The sequence below is a fragment of the Phoenix dactylifera genome, unplaced genomic scaffold, assembly GCF_009389715.1.
Source record: "Phoenix dactylifera cultivar Barhee BC4 unplaced genomic scaffold, palm_55x_up_171113_PBpolish2nd_filt_p 000097F, whole genome shotgun sequence".
NCBI lineage: Eukaryota > Viridiplantae > Streptophyta > Magnoliopsida > Arecales > Arecaceae > Phoenix > Phoenix dactylifera.
The window spans coordinates 1,350,246-1,370,899 of record NW_024067681.1 but is presented as its reverse complement, the minus strand read 5'-3'; the positions used below and the strand labels follow the sequence as shown (position 1 = coordinate 1,370,899).

At 40.8% G+C, this 20,654-nt stretch overlaps 2 protein-coding genes across 4 annotated transcripts; both read right to left on the bottom strand.

The window, feature by feature from the left end:
• Positions 1-4,312: 4,312 nt before the first annotated feature.
• Positions 4,313-6,466, bottom strand: LOC120104770 (scopoletin glucosyltransferase-like). The gene has a single exon (XM_039116525.1). The coding sequence runs from the start codon at positions 6,464-6,466 to the stop codon at positions 5,396-5,398; it is 1,071 nt and encodes a 356-aa protein (XP_038972453.1). The 3' UTR covers positions 4,313-5,395.
• Positions 6,467-14,254: 7,788 nt separating this feature from the next.
• Positions 14,255-19,159, bottom strand: LOC103704941. 3 transcript variants are annotated; one of them, XM_039116513.1, is made up of 5 exons: positions 18,839-19,159; positions 18,112-18,758; positions 15,223-15,423; positions 14,704-14,764; positions 14,255-14,527 (listed from the first exon to the last, which is right to left on the bottom strand). In XM_039116513.1, exons 1-4 carry the CDS (start codon positions 19,137-19,139, stop codon positions 14,720-14,722), a joined length of 1,194 nt encoding a protein of 397 aa, XP_038972441.1. In that variant the 5' UTR covers positions 19,140-19,159; the 3' UTR covers positions 14,255-14,527; positions 14,704-14,719. The 3 variants fall into 3 exon arrangements, with proteins under 3 accessions (XP_038972441.1, XP_038972442.1, XP_008786692.2); XM_039116514.1 differs by having other exon boundaries at positions 14,255-14,522; XM_008788470.3 differs by having other exon boundaries at positions 14,311-14,764.
• Positions 19,160-20,654: the final 1,495 nt, after the last annotated feature.

Genomic DNA, 20,654 nt, shown 5'->3' with positions numbered 1-20,654 from the left:
CCCCCACCCTCCCCACCCCCTCACCTAAATTGCTCTCTACACCCCCCAAACCCCCCCCCCCCCCCACCCCGCTCTTCCCCTCCAAAACACCTCACCAACGCCCAAAACCCCCCCGTTCCCCCTTCTCCCTCTCGTCGCCGGCATTCTCCCGATCTCCGACCACCTCGCCGGCTTCTCCCGGAACCACCTCGCCGGCTTCTCCCGAAATTTTTTTTTTCACGGTTCGTGCTCCGTTCGGCACTGGATCGCCGAACAAAAGGCTTCTGTTCGGCTGAACAGTGCCGGACAGAAGCCTTCTGTTCGGCACTGTGCAGCCGAACAGATCTGTTCGGTTGAGGGTTGCCGAACAGAAGGCTTCTGTTCGGCACTGTTCAGCCGAACAGAAGCCTTTTGTTCGGCGATCCAGTGCCGAACGGAGCACGAACCGTGAAAAAAAAAATTTCGGGAGAAGCCGGCGAGGTGGTTCCGGGAGAAGCCGGCGAGGTGGTCGGAGATCGGGAGAATGCCGGCGACGAGAGGGAGAAGGGGGAACGGGGGAGGAGGGGTTTAAGGGGGGTTTGAGGGGTGTTTTTTTTTTTTCTTTTCAAAACGAAACGGAGGAGGAGGAAGGGGGGTGTATGAGAAAATTTCAAGGGCAATATGGTAATTACACTAAAGGTTAGTTTGGGTATTTTTTTTTTGGTTTTTGGGGGGTGTCCTGAGCAATAGGGGGGGTGTATATAGAACTACCCCCCACTTTGCCGACACACGCTAATAAAAAACAGAAAAAAACAAAAAATAAATCTTTGACCCTGTTTTTTTCTCTATTAACCTCTTACTTTGCCGTTCACCACCACCAGAAGCAAGTTTTGCCCATTTCTCTACCACCACTCCTCACTACTATAGTATCTTCGTCCATCACCACTCCAATATCACCAACCCACCCATCTCTCCATATGAATCAACACTCCCATCCTTTTCTCCACCATGTCTAAAGTTGATAGCATGTTGTCCTTCCTCCTCCTCTCTCTTAGCACCAATCCTTACCCTTTCTCTCTTTTCACGCTCTCCATCCTCCATTAATTTGGAACTATTTGATGCACAGGAAAGTGGTATCCAAATGCTATGGTTTTTTGTTTATAAGCATTTTCCACCTAGGAGACAAAATCTTGATGCTTAGATTTTCATTTGCAGCCCCCCCACCTTTGAATTTCTGAGTGTCTAAACAATGTTCTGAACATGATGGACCAGACCAACCCATTGCGGTTGTTTGTCATGACTTCCCGGTTCAATCATGCTTAACCCATGGTTGGACTGGCCCTTTGGTACTTTCTTGCAACCTGTTCTATCTTCTCCCAACTAGTTGTATCTTAACCTAGTCACTCTCTTCCTCATCCTAGTTTCCAATAGCTCACCTCACTTTCCTATGCCCTAAATGTGGCCTTGCCTCAAGAAAATGAAGAAAAGGAAAAAGAGGAGGAGATGGAATCTTGCTCTTGGCACCAACAAAATATATACGATGAAGAAGAAAGAGGAAAAAGTAAGAGATTTGACTGCGCCGTCATGATTTCCACCATATACAGCCTTAGGTCCTCCTCTTTCCGCAAACTTGGCTGTCATTAGATTTGGCCTTGTCGTCATCTAACAACTATGCCCCTACGGTTGACAAACCTTCTCACCTCAGTGGCAATGGCAATGGTGCTATTAGAAGAAACAAACTGTTGGAAGTCTCCTTCCTTTTGATAGTTGGTAATGTTGAGAGGGATTTTAGTCCCACATTGCTTGTGTAGAGTCTTTTAAATAGCTTTATAGGCATTCATATCCTACACATGTTAAAGTAATTTTTTGGTGGGAATTTGTGGAGGAAAAGCCAATATTATATTAATCAAAGATTGGCACTTGGCAGTTTTTATCTGTTTTGCACAAAATAATTGCACGAGCAATTATGTTTTGATCCAATAGTTGTGTTGGTTCAGAGTTTAGTTCAGAGTTATAAATAGCCAATGTCCTTCACAGATTAACTTCACTTCTTCTACAAAATCTTTCATTCAGTTGTTATGGGGAATCCTAGTTTTGCTGGCTAGGATTCTATTTCGGTTTTGTTGTATCCTGGAGCGAATTTGCTGGATCACCAACAGCAATATAGTGAAGGTAAAATTCACTTAAAGACAGTATTAATTCACGCTTCAAGACCGGTTTCAAATACTAGAGATCCTTCTGTTTTAATAGAAACACCATGTGGCATCAGAGAGAAGTACGAGTGCTCATAGTTACAAAACAACCCAAAAAACAAACCAAATCAACCTCCTTGGGTCACTTTGGTTTGGGTTTTAGCACATGTTGGTTTGGTTCTAGTTCTCATGTCAAAAAACTCAATTGGATCAACTCGAATTCAGGTCAAGACATCAGCTAACTTGATCGACCCTGAACGAAACCAATCTATATTGTATAATATTATACATTAAGCTTACAATATAATATCTAAAATTTCTTATATAGTATATATTACCTCATAGTCCATTAAATCCTGACTCAAAGTTTATGTTAACTTGTGTTTTGTTAAATAGGATGATTGGTTGTTCTAATCATGATTGTGACATGGTATATATGTTCTTTGAATATATTATTGGATGTTACTGTTTGATAGATTGTTTGTTGATTTATATTGTCCATTACTTGTTCTGGATGGATTTTCTTGAAAAGAATCAATAAATTATTACACTAGAATTTATTTTTATTTTGTTTTTGGATAACCCAAGAACCAACCCAATATTTAGTTTGCTTCCAACATTAATCAGGCTAATTCTGGTTCCGAAAAATAGAAAACTAGTTGTTGGGATTGGGTGGGTTTGAGTTGACCCCCATGTTGAACCAACCTGACCCAGAAGTGCATAGAAGATCGTGATATACGTACATGGATATGTTGACATTTTCTTTTTGACCTTTCCATTCAGATGGATCGACTCTAGTTCAACCCAAATGGTTCAAGCTGTTGAATCGTCCAGAATACTAGTCTAATCTCCTTACTTTCCACCCTATATACATTGCAATTATACATATCAATTACATAGTTTCATAATTTAGAAAGCGTAAATTTAGTTATTTATAGTTTAATGCCAATGCCATATACATTTTGCACAAACAGTCAAGAAGTTCAGCCACTTTCCAAATAACAACCTCATAACCCTATGCTTGACGGTCAATACCAATTTTAATTATTCTTAGAACCTAAATCAAATGGTTTATGACATGGTTGTTTTGATTAAAATTAAATGTTTTGTCAATGGTTGGTTGATTGCATTGGATTTCTGTTCCAAGCATGAATTGCCAAACTGACCTAAATCGCCCAGTTGGGGGTGTACCAAGCCGAACCAATACGGAACTGGGTTAACTTGACTTATAGTTTGGAGCTCATGCAAAATGACCTGAACTAAACTGGTACTGCTCAATTCGAGTCAGTTTGGGCCATCCTTGACCAAAGACACAGGACAAGGGATACCATTCTCCTGTCTTTTCTTCAAAAATAGTGAATGGAATGGTGGGTTTTGTGGAAAAAAAATCGAGAAAGAGAGACTCATTGATTTTGTAACCCAAGTCCAAGCCAAATCAGGTATAATTCCCTCCATCTTCATTCATCACTTTTTTCGTTTTTATGCCTAACATGGGCCAAAAATTGGTAAAATCAAGGAAAATCATACCAAAATTTTATTTTTTCGCCGATAACAATGCTTTAAAGAACCATCAAAAAAGCCAGTAACAATGCTTAAAAATGTTGCTCCTTAGCGATCATTAAATGTGTCGTTAATGATGGGCCACAATGTAGGTCAGAAAGCAGCTTAACCTCATGACCTTTTAAAATGCATCGTTAGTTAGCAATTGTTAAAACTGTTGCTCGCTAAAAAAAAATGATGCAAACAGTAAGCATTGTAATTTTATTTTTCATACTTGCAATGCCGACACTTCTTTGATGCTTTTTATAACGTCAGGGCATCTTCTTGTAATACTTATAAGCGTTGGCAAATTACTTTAAAACTACCGAATTTTTAATTTTTTCTTGTAGTGTTTGTATTGCATGAGCTACTAGCATAATGCATGGCAATTACCATCCTTCCATTTTTATATTTTGGGCAGCGCTACCATTTTCCCCACATTGTTTGTAGTCGTAAAATAGGTGCCAATGCTCATTATTAATACTTGTTCTTATTGATTTGTGCCACATGGAGCATTATTGTCATGCATAATAATTACCTCCATTCCAATACTCCTATATTCTGGGTGTGTTATTTTTATTTATTTATTTATTTATTTATTTTGGTTAAAACGGTAATTCATATAGCTCTAACGTGAGTACATCCTGCCAAATTAGAAGAAAGCAAAAGATGCAAATGTGGCGGTAGCTCCACTGTGGATGTCCAGTGGAACTCCCCGGAGTGTCGTGCAACATAGGAGGTGACCCAGTCTGCAGCCCTGTTCGCCTCCCGGAAAATGTGTACGGCCTAAAACTCGTCTATCTCCATCGCCAATCTGCGAGTCTCCCGAATGAGCGGATGCCCATCTCCATACCTATCAGCACTCCGGATCCAATCTATGACTATGGAGGAATCCCCCTCAAGGTACACCCGGCCGGCCCCGAGCACCCGCCTCGCATAGGATATGCCCGCCCAAGCTGCCCACAGCACTGCCCCAGCAACCGTGAGACCAGTCGAGCCCCGGCCTCCCGCTGCCACCAAACTCCCAAAATAGTCTCGGATAACAAATCCGACCCCTTCCGACCTCCTGCCCGTTACCACACTGCCATCAAAATTTACTTTAAGATAACCAAGGGGTGGGGGTATCCAAGAAACAACGGCAAACCTGGGCGCTAAAACAGCACTGTGGGTACCCCAGATGTCCCTAGTCATCCCAAGTGAAGACACGACAGTATAAGAAAAGACCTTCTCGGCCTGAAGCACATCTCTCTCTACCACCATCCTCGCCGAGAGCCTCCTGCCCTCGAACAGTCGAGCATTCCGGTCCAACCAGATGTGGTAAGCCAGGTATGCCCTAAGAATCCCCTCCTCCGCAAGCCTAGGGCTCCGCACCGTGGCCCGCAGCAAGTGTATCAGATCCTGGGTGTGTTATCATTCCTTCATATTCCTAATGGTGGTAACTGTTAACTAGCCAGTTAACAGTTAAAGGTTCATACTCTAGTTACTTCTCCAACCCCTACGATACCATGCCATTAAAGGTGTCTTTCTAGGCCAATTTCTCTTTCCTTTCATTTCATACTCTAGTTACTTGATCTATAAATCACCAAGAACTCGGGACTCCGAGGAATAGCAATTAGGAACATCATACTTGTAAAAGATTCGCCAATCAAACATCACTAGAGACCACCTCTGCCTTCTTCCCCTTGTCCTCCCGGCATGCCATCAGCTCATCTATCAACCGGTCCAAGTCCCCGTGCGATGACCCCCCCTTCCTCCATCGCCAACCTCGCCTTCTTTCCAAACTCTCTCGCCCTTCTCCGCATCCCCTCCGCCTCCTCCCCTTTCCCCATCACCCTCTCCAGCGCCCCCGCGACCTCCTGCGCCTTCACTACGTCATTCTTCCATCCCATTAGCAACATGTTCCCTCCCACCCCCGGCACCCTCACCCCGATCTTGAGCACATCCGTGATTAGCCTCTGATTTATGAACTGCTCGTAGAACAGCGGCCATGCAACCATCGCCACCCCTGCACACACCGCCTCCAGCGTCGAGTTCCACCCGCAATGAGTCATGAATCCTCCAACCGCTGGGTGGCCCAGTACTACCACCTGCGGAGCCCATCCATGGACTATTATTCCCCTTACCCCCACCCTCTTCTTGATCTCTTCAATTCGTGGTGACAAGCTCTCCCCCGGATTCCTCCTCACCACCCATATGAATGGGTGGCCGGAAGCCTCGAGCCCGGCGCCGATCTCATTTAATTGATCATCGCCAAACTCGCAGAGGCTTCCGAAGCAGACGTATAACACGGAGCTGGCTGGCTTTGTGTCCAGCCAGCTTAGCAACAGGGCGGGATCCGCGTCGGGATCCTGACCTCGGTTGCTCAGGTCGTTCTTGTCCTTGTGGACGAGGGACACCGGGCCGATCAGCCACGTTCTTCGGCCCGGTTCTTTCATGTAAATCTCAGCATATTCTGGCTCGAGATCGAAGAAGGTGTTGACGATGATGCCGAAGCTGTTCTTCTCGGCATCTCTCTTCGTGTCAAGTGACTGCGGAAGGAGGAAGGTCTCCGGGAGCTCGGACTTGATGAGCTCCACGCGGTGTGGGAGGCCGGAGACGAGGAAGGGTTCGGAATCGGATGAGACGCTGAGGTGGGGAGATTGGAGGTGGATGGTGTCGTGGACTGTGAGAGAGAAGAGGCCGGAGACATGGAAGACGAGGCGAGGGATGCCGAGTTCTCGGGCAACATCGGCGGAGGAGGTCAAGAAGGGGGAGGTGGAGAGCGAAGGTCGCGTCATAGAGGCCATGGAAGCTGGAGGAGGAGATGGAGGCGAGGTTTTCTTGGCCGTCCTGGGGGAGGAGGTGGTGGACGGAGGAGGGGAAGGGGAGGAGGAGGAGACGGATGGGGTGGGGAAGGGAGGCGGAGCGGTGGAGGGTGGGGAGGATAAGGGGCTCGTTGGCTGGGGTGGTGATGATGGTGACGGCGACGCCGCGGAGGGCCAGGAGGGTGGCCAAGTCGAGGAGGGGGATCATGTGGCCGGGGCATATGAAGGGAAGGATGTACACGCGCAGAGGGCCTTCTTCTTGAGCCATGAGATAGAGGTAGGGCGAGGAGGGTGGAAATCGGAGGAAAGGTGAGAGAAGGATTGATTGGCGCAGAGATGGGTTATGGAGCTAAAACCAGTCTCTGCCAGGAGTGGAATGCGAGAGACTGCCGGCTCGTAGCCACTTATTTATTGGAACCATAGGTCAGCAAATCACTGGAAAATGGCCATTCTAAGTGCCTTCCATACTTAATTTGTGGCACAAGTCACGGCACAAAGTCAACCGAAGCGTGGCAGCAAGAGGCTGTCAGTTTTTCGGTACGTCGGTTCCCGGGGCAGAGCTACGAGCCGCCTGGGCGGGTCTTCGATATGCGAGGCAGGTACTGCAGGCTGGCGCGATTGTCTTGGAGGGCGACTCAGCCATAGTTATCAGTTGGATCCAGGAGGAGCTGAGGGGTGGGGGCTCAGACCATCCCTTGGTTCGGGATATAGGGACGATGTGTGGGGTTGGGGTGGCTATCCAGGCCAAACATGTATTCAGAGAAGCTAATGGGGCAGCCGACTGGGTGGCTGCCTTCGCGGCTCATCATTCAGGATACACTTTTTGGGTGGGGGAGGGGGAGCTGCCACTGGCTCTCCGTGAGTTAGTCTTTTTTGACTTTATTGGGTGTATTCGTACACGTACTGTATGAAAACCCGTTTTTAGCCAAAAAAAAAAAAAAAAAGTCAACCGAAGCAAAATGAGCGTACAATAAGGGAAGGGATTTTTGACCAGAAAAATGGACCAGAAAAAAAAATGGCTTTTTATTTTACATGTTTCTCCCAGAAAACATCTCAAAGAAAAAAAAATCTAAAAGCCAAAAACTCTTTTTACTAATGAAATCATCGGTTCTATGATTAAAAAAAATATGATATTCTTTTTCTTCCTTATTTTCAAAACATACTCTATATATATATACTACATAGTTAGATAATATACAGCAAATAAATTAATTATCTAGCAAATTAATACACACCTTTAGATAAATTGATATACAGTTTTTAAAACATGATGTTCATTAGTATACAGTACACAATCAATTATATACACTTACACAAATTAGTTATCTAATAACTCAATACACATCTCTAAATAAACTGATACATAATTTTTAGAACATCATATTTACCCGTACATACTACTACATAGCTAGGTCACATGCATTTATCGACTTTTGGATATATATTATAAACCTCTTTGATATACACCTAGCAATAATACAATATATACCTTTAGGTAAATTGATATATAATTTCAAAACATACTTTTATTGGTACATACAACTAGCTGAATGATACACTTCAAGCAAAATAGTCATCTAGTAAACTAGTACATACTTTTAAATAAATTGATACACAATTTTCAAAACATCATGTTCATGACTACCAATATATAGTACAGAGTACACAATATTAGAACATAGTTTGCAGCTATAAGAGGTGAAGGTGAAGCGATGGTGTAGAAGCCTAAAATATGGATTGATATGGATTGCAGTTTTCTGCAGGCTTAATCGACATACTTATTGGAGAAATAATTCACAATATCGATATGTAAGTTGACATTAAAATGGTAAAAAAAAGGGAGAATACTACAGTTACTAACAGGGTAGTTCACGGATTAACTGTCAACCAATGTATGGGCCTGATAGGTAATAAAGGGGCACAGAAAAGCGGCAAAAAGTAATTTGATCCATCAATCCGACCCATCATTCCAATTCTCTCACACACACACACACACACACACACACACACACACACACACACACATATATATATATATATATATATATATGACCACATTACAAAAGAAATAATATTTTCCGGCACTTTTTAAAATCTTTACCAACGCTCATAAGCATTAGTAATTCTCGCATCGTCACAAAAGCGTCAGGCAGGTAATGGTGAGATTTTTTTTTCTGATGCTTTTAGAAAACGTCAGTATAGACGGATTCCGACGCTTTTAAACATCGGCCATTTTGAAGTCTGCCAATGCTTATAAGCGTCGGCCGAAATAAAAAATAGGCCGATGCTTCTTAGCGTCGGCCCGCTTTGGACTCCGCCAACGCTAATTAATGTCGGCCCATTTTGGACTCTACCGATGCTTATTAGCGTTGGCGGAGTCCAAAGCGTGTTGGACTTTCATCAACGCTTAAAAGCGTAGGCCCAAGCTAGGGCCTTCGCCGACGCTTGAAAGCGTTGGCAAAGGCCACCCTGTTCCGCGCCGGTTTGCTTATTGCCGACGCTTAAAAGCCTCGGCAGTAGTGTTTATTTTTTTAAAAGAAATATAAAAATAATTTTTAAACCTGTATACATTACTTTCCAACACAACAAATACACAATCTCAATCACATAAATAACAAAAGTCATATCACAAAGAAAGGCTTTTCATTCGAAATATTTATATTTGATTGCATTGTACTTCAAAAATATTAAAAACATAGATATTAAATTCCTAAAAAAATAGTTTACGATGTATCAGCAATCGATGACATCATCACCTCTACAAGTAGATGAAGTATCAGCAACCCATAAGAAAAAAAAAACTTTAAAAAGTAAGAATACGAAAGTCATTATGCTCGTACAAAAATATGTTATAATTACATAAAATATTCAAATAGATTTAGTTATTTACCGGAGGGGCAAATCTCTGCAATAAAGATGAAATCTGATCAAGCTGATCCTACAAAGATTGTATCTTTAACTCATGGCTCTGCCTTATCTCCTCTATCTCTGTCTTATGGCTCTGCCTTATCTGCTTTATCTCTGTCTTCAGACTACAAATCTCTGCAGTGCTACTATTTTGTCTGGCATGTTGGATATATCGGCTCACTGCAGACAACTGAGTGGGAGTAACTCCAACGTCATAACCTCTCACTCGACCATAACGTTCTGGACCCATCAATTTGGCAAAGACCTGAGCTTCGACACGACTGGTTGCTCCGGATGATGATGACCCCTCGACGCGCTCTGAAATAAAAAATATAGTCCTATCCTATATATCTCTAAAAAAAACAATCACATTAATATTTAAAAAAGGGTAAAACTAATGAAAAAAATTTTAAACAAATCAAAGATGAATACATATAACTATATCTCTCGACTCCTCCAGGACAAAGCTGTCATCTCGGTGAGTGTGAGTCATCCTATAGAACTCTACCTCACCAAGTTTCCTCCTATGCTCTTCTATTTACACACACAAAGTGCATATTGGCAAATTATATATCATAATACGTGTTATATGTTAGTAGAGTTTTAAAAAGTTTGAAAAAAACTTACGAATTTATCTCTACATCTCGCATAACTCTTCGTACCTGAAGTGTGAGAAACTGCTTGAGATGCTCGTGCAGCTCTACTAACATTAGAATATGTCTGCCAAAAATATATATATATATATATATATATATATATATATATATATATATATATATATATATATATATATATATATATATATATATATATATAATATTAAAGCCTACCAATATCGGAAAAGACTTGGAAAATGTCAAAGTCCTTCCCATCAATTGAGCAAAAGCGGCGGTACACCGTAATGCAGGGAACACATGGATACCATGGAGAAACTGTTTTGTCATCTTCACTACCAACCAGGCAATAAAACAAATCAAAACAGAATCATGAGTGGTCAGTGGGCATAAGCTCCTAATCATGGAAGTCTTGAGTCAAAGTCTTCTTAATTTCCATCAAAAAAAAAAAAAAGAGAGTCAAAGTCTTCCTAGTTGTCCATAAGCTCCTAGTCTCCTCACATCATTTTCCAGGGAGAAAAAACTTGCACCCACTTTAACGCATGATGGGGGCGTTCCGAGAAACACTTGCACCCAATTTGTTCTGACGGGGACTTCCCCAATTGTCACCTTAAAATCAGAGTCTCTGTCTATTTGAAATTAGAAAAAAAAAAAATTAATAGCATAATAGCATATCTATTCATTGGACCTACGAGTGATATTGAAGCCTTTGATGATGCCATGAGATAAGAAAAATGTGGAAAGAATGATCCGAGGGAAGAGTCATCTGAGGGATGCTAAGAACGACAAGGGTTAGTCGCTGCTCATTTTTGTAAATTCGAGCACTATGTAGTAGATCCTCGGACGGAGGCGAAGCTCGATCGAGGCTTGAAGGCCGGTCGGTCAACGCCGGAAAGGAGGGAGGAGGAGAAAACACCTCGGGCGAAGGCGGAGCTTGCGTCGAAGAGGAGGGAGGAGGAGATCGATCAGGGCTTTGGGTCGGTAGGTGGGCGCCGGAGAAGAGGAAAAAGACTAACGAGAAAGAAAGGGAGGGAGATCGGAGATGACTGGAGGGATGTCATCGACACGAGGGGTGCATGTATATAGGGAGCTGGTGTACTATGACTAACAATATTGCTAGGACCCAGTGCCCTTCAACTAGTACCATAAGTATAAAACCATTGTGCCCCTCCTCAATCTCAACCTCCAACACTCCCACCATCTCCTCTCGTCAGTTGCGCAACTTAGGTTGATTGGTCTTTTTAGAATTTTGATTCCATTTCTTTCTATTTGCATCGCCCTCATTCTCATGAGCTAAAAGATTTATTCCTTGATGGATGAATAGATTAGGTTCGGGATCCTAGTTTTTTTTTCCCTTGCCATGTTCTAAGAGCAATAGATTAGTTTTCTTTTGTTTGAGGGAGGAATTCTAGATAATTACCTAAGTAGCCCTGCTAACAATGTCTAAGGTAGATTCAACCGTCTATGGTTTGGCATGGCCCCATTATCTTAGTCCACCCTCGTGCTCGCTAACCTCGTGTACCTAGGCGAGCTGTTGAACAAATTAAGCGGGTTGATGGGAGGCGAAATAGATCGTCCTGCCCACAACCAAAGGGCCACCCAATTTCGGCCCAATAGATACCAACGCTAGCCAGACGGAACTTCGGTCCGGCCCAAAACCAGCTTGACCTCGGATATTCGCCGACTCGCCCAATCAAGTTTGAAGCGCATCCTATATTCGCCGATTCGTCCGACCAAGTTCGGGGCGCCTCCTATATTCGCCGACTCGCCCGACCAAGTTTGGGGCACCTCCTGTATTTGCCGACTTACCCCAACCGAGCTCGGGGCGCCCTCTCCAATGATACGCCCCAACCCTTGAGCTCAGGGCGCTCTACCGAGCACACCTCGAAACTCGGGATGTTAGACTAACCTTAGCATCCGTTAGGTCATCCTCACCAAATGCATGATGCGACTTCTCAACAAGCTCGGCCCTGCCAATGGCCGCACCCATATGCGTGCCCACACCCTTCTACGTGGCCATACATAGCGACACCGCCATGTCATGCTTTGCTTGCTGGCCCACGACAGCCAAAGACAGCACCATGCTACTCCGACCATATCCTGCTACGACTGTCAACACCTTACCGTTCCCAAGAACGGACGGCACCACACGCTACCAGCAAGCTTTAGCTGCGCGCCATCTAACTTAGAGCCATCCCTTCTCATGATGAGGACGGGCAATACCTCCGCTACCTGGGCCTCTCCACAGAGACTATAAATAGCCCCGTCAGGTAACACCTAAGGGACTTTTAGCTGGACCAACAAAATCTCACTCTAATTTGATCGTCGGAGGACCCTCACCGGAAACACCGGTGAGGCTTTGTGCAGGTACACCGTCGTGCAGGAACTGGTTTCAAGCTACCTCGACTCCTCCGACGTGGTCACCCTCGGGCCAGATTTGAACCACAACACGGGTGTGTCAGGTTATTTGATCATTAAACATAATAAGTTCAGATTTGAAATTCCAACCTATTTAATATACAAGTCAAGTTCAAATTTTGGGATTGTTTGTTGTGACCTGCACCTAATCCGACCCGACATGATTGCCATCCCTAAGCTCCAAGCTCATCTTATTTTATAATGAGCAAATCAATCAGTTTATTTGATCCAAAACCAATCGCAATTTTTTCATATAGATCAAATATATTCTATTGGGGTGTGGCCGCCAATATCCAATCCTTACCTACATTTTAAAAAAATCTGGTATCAAGCGGAGTTTGCAAATTTATTCAATTTGATATAGCTGTCTTCAACTCAAAAGATAAATAAGGGATAATAATAACATATCTTTGATCAATATGCTTCCTATACAATATCATTTTTGATTTGGTGGATTATATCCTTAATAATCAAAGTAACAATTATTAGCATTCACTAAATGGATGCAATTATATCTTTGTCAACTTTCTATATGATTATGTAGCTCTTTGAAATAACAACAAAGGTGGGAGATTTATATACTCATGAAATAATATTTTGACCACAAAATTTTAGTATATGGTTTATATCCATAAAGTATCCATGTTTGTCAATATTTGAAACATGCCAGAATCGATCTAAAACAAATACAAATACAAGTAATATTTGATTAATATCCAAATTCAAACACATATTCATCCAAGAAGAATGGACATAAATTTGGATATATTGATGTTTGATCTGTCTAATTTATTTCAACCGTACATGTTATTAAAGTTTGAGGTCCTTTAAAATTATTATAAATTTGGCTGTTATTTCTACTTATATTTTATATAGTTGAAATAACTTTAATTATTTATATATTGTACTAATTTAAAATAAATAAATATAAAATAATATTTATCCAATAATAATTAAACTCAACTCAACTAAGTTTTAATCTCAAGTTGGTTGGGGCTGACTACAAGAATCATTTTTCTCTGTTCCACTCTATTTAGAGTCATATGCATTATAACCAACAAACTCTATAGCCACGAAATTTTAATAACACTTGGCAAAATCCATTACCATAAATATTCTCAAGTAATGATTTAAAGAAATGTCTCCAAAGATATTATGTTACAGCTGTTCGTCGGCACTGCTACTAAAAAAAATGATAGCACCTTATGATCGCTATGAAAAAAATTATACTCTATAGTAACAGTTTTAAAATTCATCATCAAGGTCTATAATATTGCAATGATTATCTATAGTTATTGCCAATTTTTTTTATGTGGTGATGGTACCTTGTAACTGCTGAAAAAGATTGTGTTGTATAGCTATAGTTTTAAAAATTGTTGCAAAAGGTTCATAGCATTTAACAATTATTTATGATATGATTGAATATTTTTTTATCATGATGATGCCTTGTAATTGCAATACAAAATGGTAATTTACAGAAATAGTTCTTTCTCTCCATTACCTAAGCAATGTTATGTTGAAAAGTTTATATTCTCCAATTTGTTTTCATTTTCGTATTCAAATTTTTGGTACCTAATTTATTTAATTTTATCCATATCCACATGTCAAATAAAAATAAACACGTAAGGATTTACTAAAATCCAATATATCTTCAGTGCATTTCAGAGTATGAAAAATATTTCAAGCTATGTAATGAGAACAAAAACAAAAGTTCGTAAAATCTTTGTGCATGTATAGGACTAATGTCCCACAAGGGTTAGCAACATGGCCAACATCTAGTAAAAGCACCAAGAAAGGATGGTAAGAACCACAGCGATCCATGTTTCTCATGTGTTGCACATGCTACGAAGAACAGAACTCTTTAAAATCTATGTATAGAAAACAGCAGCACAAACTATTATGAACAAGTCTCAGGCACACAAAGAACAGGAGGGCTGGCAATCTAGAGGCATGGATTTCTTAGAACATAGAGAAATGAGGTGGTCTTACTGTTCCACTCCAAGTTGAATGAACTATCCATGCAATCCTGCTCGTTAGATGCAACAGGCCTACTCCAATTTTGCCTCCAAGGTAAGAACATCAAGCAGCAACTGCCCTAATTGTCAACATATTCTAGAAATTGAGAATTGAGTGGTTTTTGTTCCAATTTTGCCACAAAGTGAACTAAAATCTAGATAATTGTATTTAGCCCCACTTTATGTACAACTTGGATAAGTGAATGTGGTTCAGATACAGATATAAAAGTATAAATAAAAGGTTTGAAGAACAGACTTTATTGAATGCCGAATTATATGCCCATTAAAACTGCAATTTCTTGTCCAATTGCTATCTCCTGTGAACAGAAAGCCATAGAAAGAAGGCACTTGTTACTTGAAAGATAAGAAAGAGTAATTGGTTTATAAAAATTTTGCCATATCTGTATTACAGAGAGCAATTAATAACGATCATACAACACAGTATCAATTTGAAAGTTAAACATGCCTTCTCTACCTCTGTCAACTTTCATAAAACAGCTGGTTAATTTCTCCTAAAGTCATAAATTGATTCAGAACTCATTCATTAGAGAAATTCCTTCAATTTGCCTAAAGTATTATACCCAGTTCAAGCAAACCGAATTTATTTAGATGGAAAATGAATCCCTTTCCATGTGTGGACTACAATCTTCTCCACATTCTGAAGTTGTGAATTAAAACACGTAGAGTTCCTTAAAGTTGATGACTTCTTGGCATTTCAGTGTGCATAGAAGGAAAAAAGAATAGTAAATGACTGAAGAATTACTCAAAGACTTGCCTGCAATCTTCCATCCTTGAGGAAAATACATCTTGATGTCATGGCATTACCATGATTCAACAACCATCCAACCTCCCCCCATGTTTCACCATCCTTATTTTGTTTAAAATAACACCATAACTGTTTAGGAAGTAATACAAGGCCCAATTGATTTCTAATTGACTTTCCTGGACGATCCACCACAAGTTCATGGAATATATCCTGGAAATGTGAAGCTTAAGTTAGATGCAGACCAAAGAAAACATCAAAAGTTATTAGGATTCCTGTAAAATAAACAAAATTTATAGAACATGTATATACATGGACGAAACTGTTGGAGTCAGATAACAAAATTGCTTTAGCTTAGGACCTGTCTGACATGGTTGCAGTTTCTAGTTTTCAGTTTTTTTTTTTTTTTTGCCCCAGAAACATAGCACCGAGACAGGAATGATGTTTGGTAACCTGGTGTCCACTTTTAGTTTCTGAAAACTCTTTCTTGGTTTATGGATTTCTTTTGAATAAAAGTTTTTAGAAATTTTGAAAGCTGAAAAATCTGGTTTCAGATTTTCTGAAAACCAAAACTGCCCATGATCAGCACCATGCCTCAGTCGTCACCATTGCCACAATCCACGTTGAAACCTGCCGCCACCACCATCACCTCCACCACCACCTTCACCATCGCTGCAACATCGCCAAATGCAACCAAGTGACTAAAAACATGTTTTAGGTATCAATACAGAGTTGAGATTAGTATCTAGGCAAGCATATTTTCTTCTTCTAGGTTTGGGAAAGCACGACAGCTTCATACCTCTTTGTATTTCAGTGTGGATGAAATTGAATCTATAGGATTTGATTATCAGAAACCTCTTGGCGTGTTAGCCACTTCTCTTCCAATTCCATCATGCCCCATTGCCCTAGCTTCATCGCTGCCCATTCGACCCTTCACCAAACAAGCCTTCCCCACTTTGTCGACAAACACTAACAAAAAACAAAAAAACAAAAAATAAATCTTTAACCCTTTTTTTTCTATTAACCTTTTACTTCGCCCTTCACCACCACCAGAAGCAAGTTTTGCCCATTTCTCTACCACCACTCCTCGCTACTATGCTATCTTCCTCCATCACCATTCCAATATCACCAACCCACCCATCTCTCCATATGAATCAACACTCCCATCCTTTTTTCCACCATGTCTAAAGCTGATAGCACCTTGTCCTTCCTCTTCCTCTCTCTTAGCACCAATCCTTACCCTTTCTCTCTTTTCACGCTCTCCATCCTCCATTAATTTGGAACTATTTGATGCACAGGAAAGTGGTATCCAAATGCTATGGTTTTTTGTTTATAAGTATTTTCCACCTAGGAGACAAAACCTTGATGCTTAGATTTTCATTTTGCAGCCCCCACCTTTGAATTTCTTAGTGTCTAAACAATGTTCTGAACATGATGACCCAGACCAACCCATTGTGGTTGTTTGTCATGACTTCCCGGTTCAATCATGCTTAACCCATGGTTGGACTGGCCCTTAGGAAATTTCTTGCAACCTATTGTATCTTCTCCCAACTACTTGTATCTTAACCTAGTCACTCTCTTTACGAACGTATAGAGACCCAATTTATATAGGAACTCATTGAGCTTCCTATATAACAAATTAACCACTCCAAAAATACAAAATCGTTAGTATCATACTCAAATATTATGTCGTCATCAAAATCAATCTATTAGATCAACAATGTGCATAGTTTTTACATAATTTTATAAATTATCATATATATGAAATAAAATTAAATTATAAATTATTAATTTATCTAAAAATATATAAAAATTTGTTTTTTGTTAAAATGTGTTGATTGACTTTATGCAATGTAGAGTGATAAAAAATGTGGTTTATGATATCCGTCAAACTTGCAAAAATGGATTCAAGAAGGAAAAAGATGAATAAATATGGGAACATAGGGTGGAAGCATGGTGTAATGACTTCAAATTAGCACCATTAAAAACACAAATGGTATGATGTAGAGTGGAGGGAGGGCTAACAAGATTGAAGCAACATCTGGCTAGTGATCACCCTGATATAACTACATGTAAAAGACATCTATAAAAGGTCCAGCAGTTGATAAAGACGAACTTCATAACTTTAGAAAAGGCAAAAAAGAATTGCAGAGAAATAAGCAGAGATTGATCATTAGGCAAGAAGCCACCATCATATCACTCCAAGGATCCACAAGACTATGAAACATCGGATCCAAATGACATGAAGGCCCAAATTCAAGCTATGATATGAGACAATCCAAATGATCGGTGGCAGAGAGAGGAGGTTGCCAAGCACATGACACAATTTGGGTCCTCAAAGTACAGCAAGTACTGGTTCCAGGTCCTTCAATGTAGATCCGATCAGTAAGAAAGATTGTTGGTAAGAGTGACAGTCGAATAGCATCTATGTTTAGGTCCTTTACTGGCAAGCAAGGAAAGAAGCCCTAAGATATACTAGCAGAAGTCATCATTCATGACTTAGATCCGCATATCATTCCCAACAAAAACTCGAAGCAACAAAGTATTGATTCTATGCCCATCAAGGATAAGAAAAAACAATCCTCACAAAAAGATTGACTGTTAAGAAATAATTGAAAAACCAACGGATATTTCAAAAAGAACATAATATTCAGGACAAAGAAAACCTATAATACCATATATAGCTGAAACTAAAAAATCCGAAACAGAAGCAGATCACTTTATGTAGAACAGAAACAGGCTTGGCTCCAGGCAAGAAGTATCATTCCAAAAGTAACGAAGATACAAATTTTTGAAGAAATCAACATTAGAATATTTTTCTACTACATGGGAAGCAAGCACAACTATGAATTCCAATATCCAACTGAAAACTGAAATCTACACAAAACTTAAGCAACTCACCGTTTGTTCACTCTGAAATCTAGCAACTGCAACGCTTGTTCCTTGCCACACTCCAGCAACCTCAGACTCCCCCACTGCAGCCGTCGAAGCGAACCCCGACTCCCGAATGGCACACCCACCGAACTGCTCGCCATTTTGGAACGGCCCGTACCACTGCTCTGAAAACACTCTTAAACTCTCCAACCTCATTTCCCCTTCATCCACCCGAACCACCTGAATCACCCTTACCCTAGCTTCCCGATTCCCAGGATCCACCAAGCAGTGCTCCAATTCCAAGAATCTCCGCCCATTCCGACCCTCCAAAGCCGATACTGCAACATAACAACCATTCGAGTCATAGCCGAAAGCCGAAACCTTATTGCCGGTGCCCCCGGCGACCCTCTCCTCGATGCTGTGCCTCGTGGCGGCGTCGGCCTCGCATCCCACGGTCGGAAGCAGCTTGATGAGCTTGTAGGAGAGGACGGGGTCACCTGCATCGGTGGCCAGGGTCGGGCACTGGGTCTGCCAGTCGAAGAGCTGGACCCCCCACTCCCGGAAGGCCTCGGGGACGACCGCCTCCGGGAGCTCGACAGGCTTCCCGTCAGCGGTGAATTCGGCTCCGAAGCCATCCCATTCACCGGAAACTCGCCTCGCGAACGCTTCCCAGTCTGGAATTTGTGGGAAGAAATTAGATGCATTGGTATAAAATTTTACATCGGAATTGAAAAGGCGCGAGGGGGATCCGGACTGGATCGAGATTCCCGGGACTTGATGTTCTTCTCCGGGGGATGGAGGTCAGTAGCCGCGGCGGCGGCGGCGGCGGCGGCGGCTGGGGAGGACGAGGAGGAGGAAGAAGAGGCGGCGACGGCAGTTCGGTTGTGAGAAGGGGGGTTTGGAAGAGACTTTTGAAGGGAGCTGGGGAGGAGGGTAGGGTTTCTTGGGAGGTGGGAGGAGGGGGGATTGAAGGGGAGTAGGGTAATATTTGGGGCCAGGAGATTGGCAGAGAGAAGCGCCATCTGGTTTCTGGTTCCCCTCGCTAGCTTTGGCATACGTGGAGGGAAAAGAAGGCGATCGTGTGGGAGGAGGATAAAATTCCACTGGAGCGTCCTCGGCGCGAATTCACTGTTGAACCCTGCAGCGCGGCTTTTAGTCGGATTATATATTTATATCCAAACCATATTTATTTCTATGTCAGATTTGGATCGAATTCATATATTACTTTTTTTAATTCGTTAGATACAAATTCAAATCATTAATTTAATTTTTTCTAAAATATAATACAGACACAACTAATTTTTTTGAGTTCGAATTCAAATCCAAATACCTGTATAACAAAAATAAATAAAAAAAATTAGTTAAATTAAATCAAAAAATTAATTAAGTGAAAATTATATATTAAATGATTATCACTTAAGATAGCAACCCGCATATAAAGGCCCAATTTGAATAAAATTTTTAAAATCACCTTACACACATTAAAGGCGCAAATCTCTCGTTCGTTTATTCCACTCTTATTTTCTCTTCATTTCATCTATTCTGAAGTAACCTTGCGCGATATAATCTTTATAAATCATTAATTTTTATTATTAATAAATGCTTCTTAGAATTATATTTTTTTAATTAAATTTTTTATTTATAATTATATCTTTATTACTAATTTTTACCATTGAATTTTACTCAAATTTCATTAATATCTAAAAAGTATCTGATTTATATCCGTATTCGAATAAAAAAATATGGATATGTTTAATATCCGCTTCGTATTTGTATCCGTTTATAACAAATATGGATATATTTAATATCCAATTCGTATCCGTATTCGTTTAGAATAAATATGAATATTAATTTTAATATTTATTTAATATCTATATCTATATTTGTATCCGTTAAAAAATATAGATACAAATATGATCCATTTTCAGCCCTATCGACCATGCAGCTCTCAAAGCGCTTCGGCTAGCACAGATCTAAAATTGATTGGTACAATTGATATGCGTAAAGAAATTTTTTTTGTTTTTTCCAATGGTATGGTTGAACTTGCTTGGACATAATTAACTCCTCTAGTACATTCTTATTTAGAAGAAATTATACCTGGACCATGTGGTAGTTCACCACACCAATTATATATCTCGGTTTATCTTGGATTGCTGCTCTGCGCATCTTAACTCAGTTTGTTTCTGTGGTGCCCTGCTGATGTGGTGCGCATGGTGTTGGATATATTTTCTCCTTACTTAGAGGTTAGAGCTCCCAATCAGTGTTGCATTATCCTATTATAGAGATAAAAGATCATTCGGCATCCAATGATTTTCTTATGGTGCACTGTGTTTAGCATGCAATACGGTCCACCTTGTTTTTCAGAATCACATACACGAATAAAAATTAGGGGAAAAAAGCACCAAGACCTTGGATTTACCCCTTTTGATAGTGACTCACCTACCTTTGAAGTATTTCAATCTTTTTTCAGTCACTGATCTGTTTGGCTCTGTTAGATGAACTTTAGCAAAAGACACGTATGATCATCTTGTGGATCTTGATAAAATTTCTAAAATATTTTTAGCATCTGA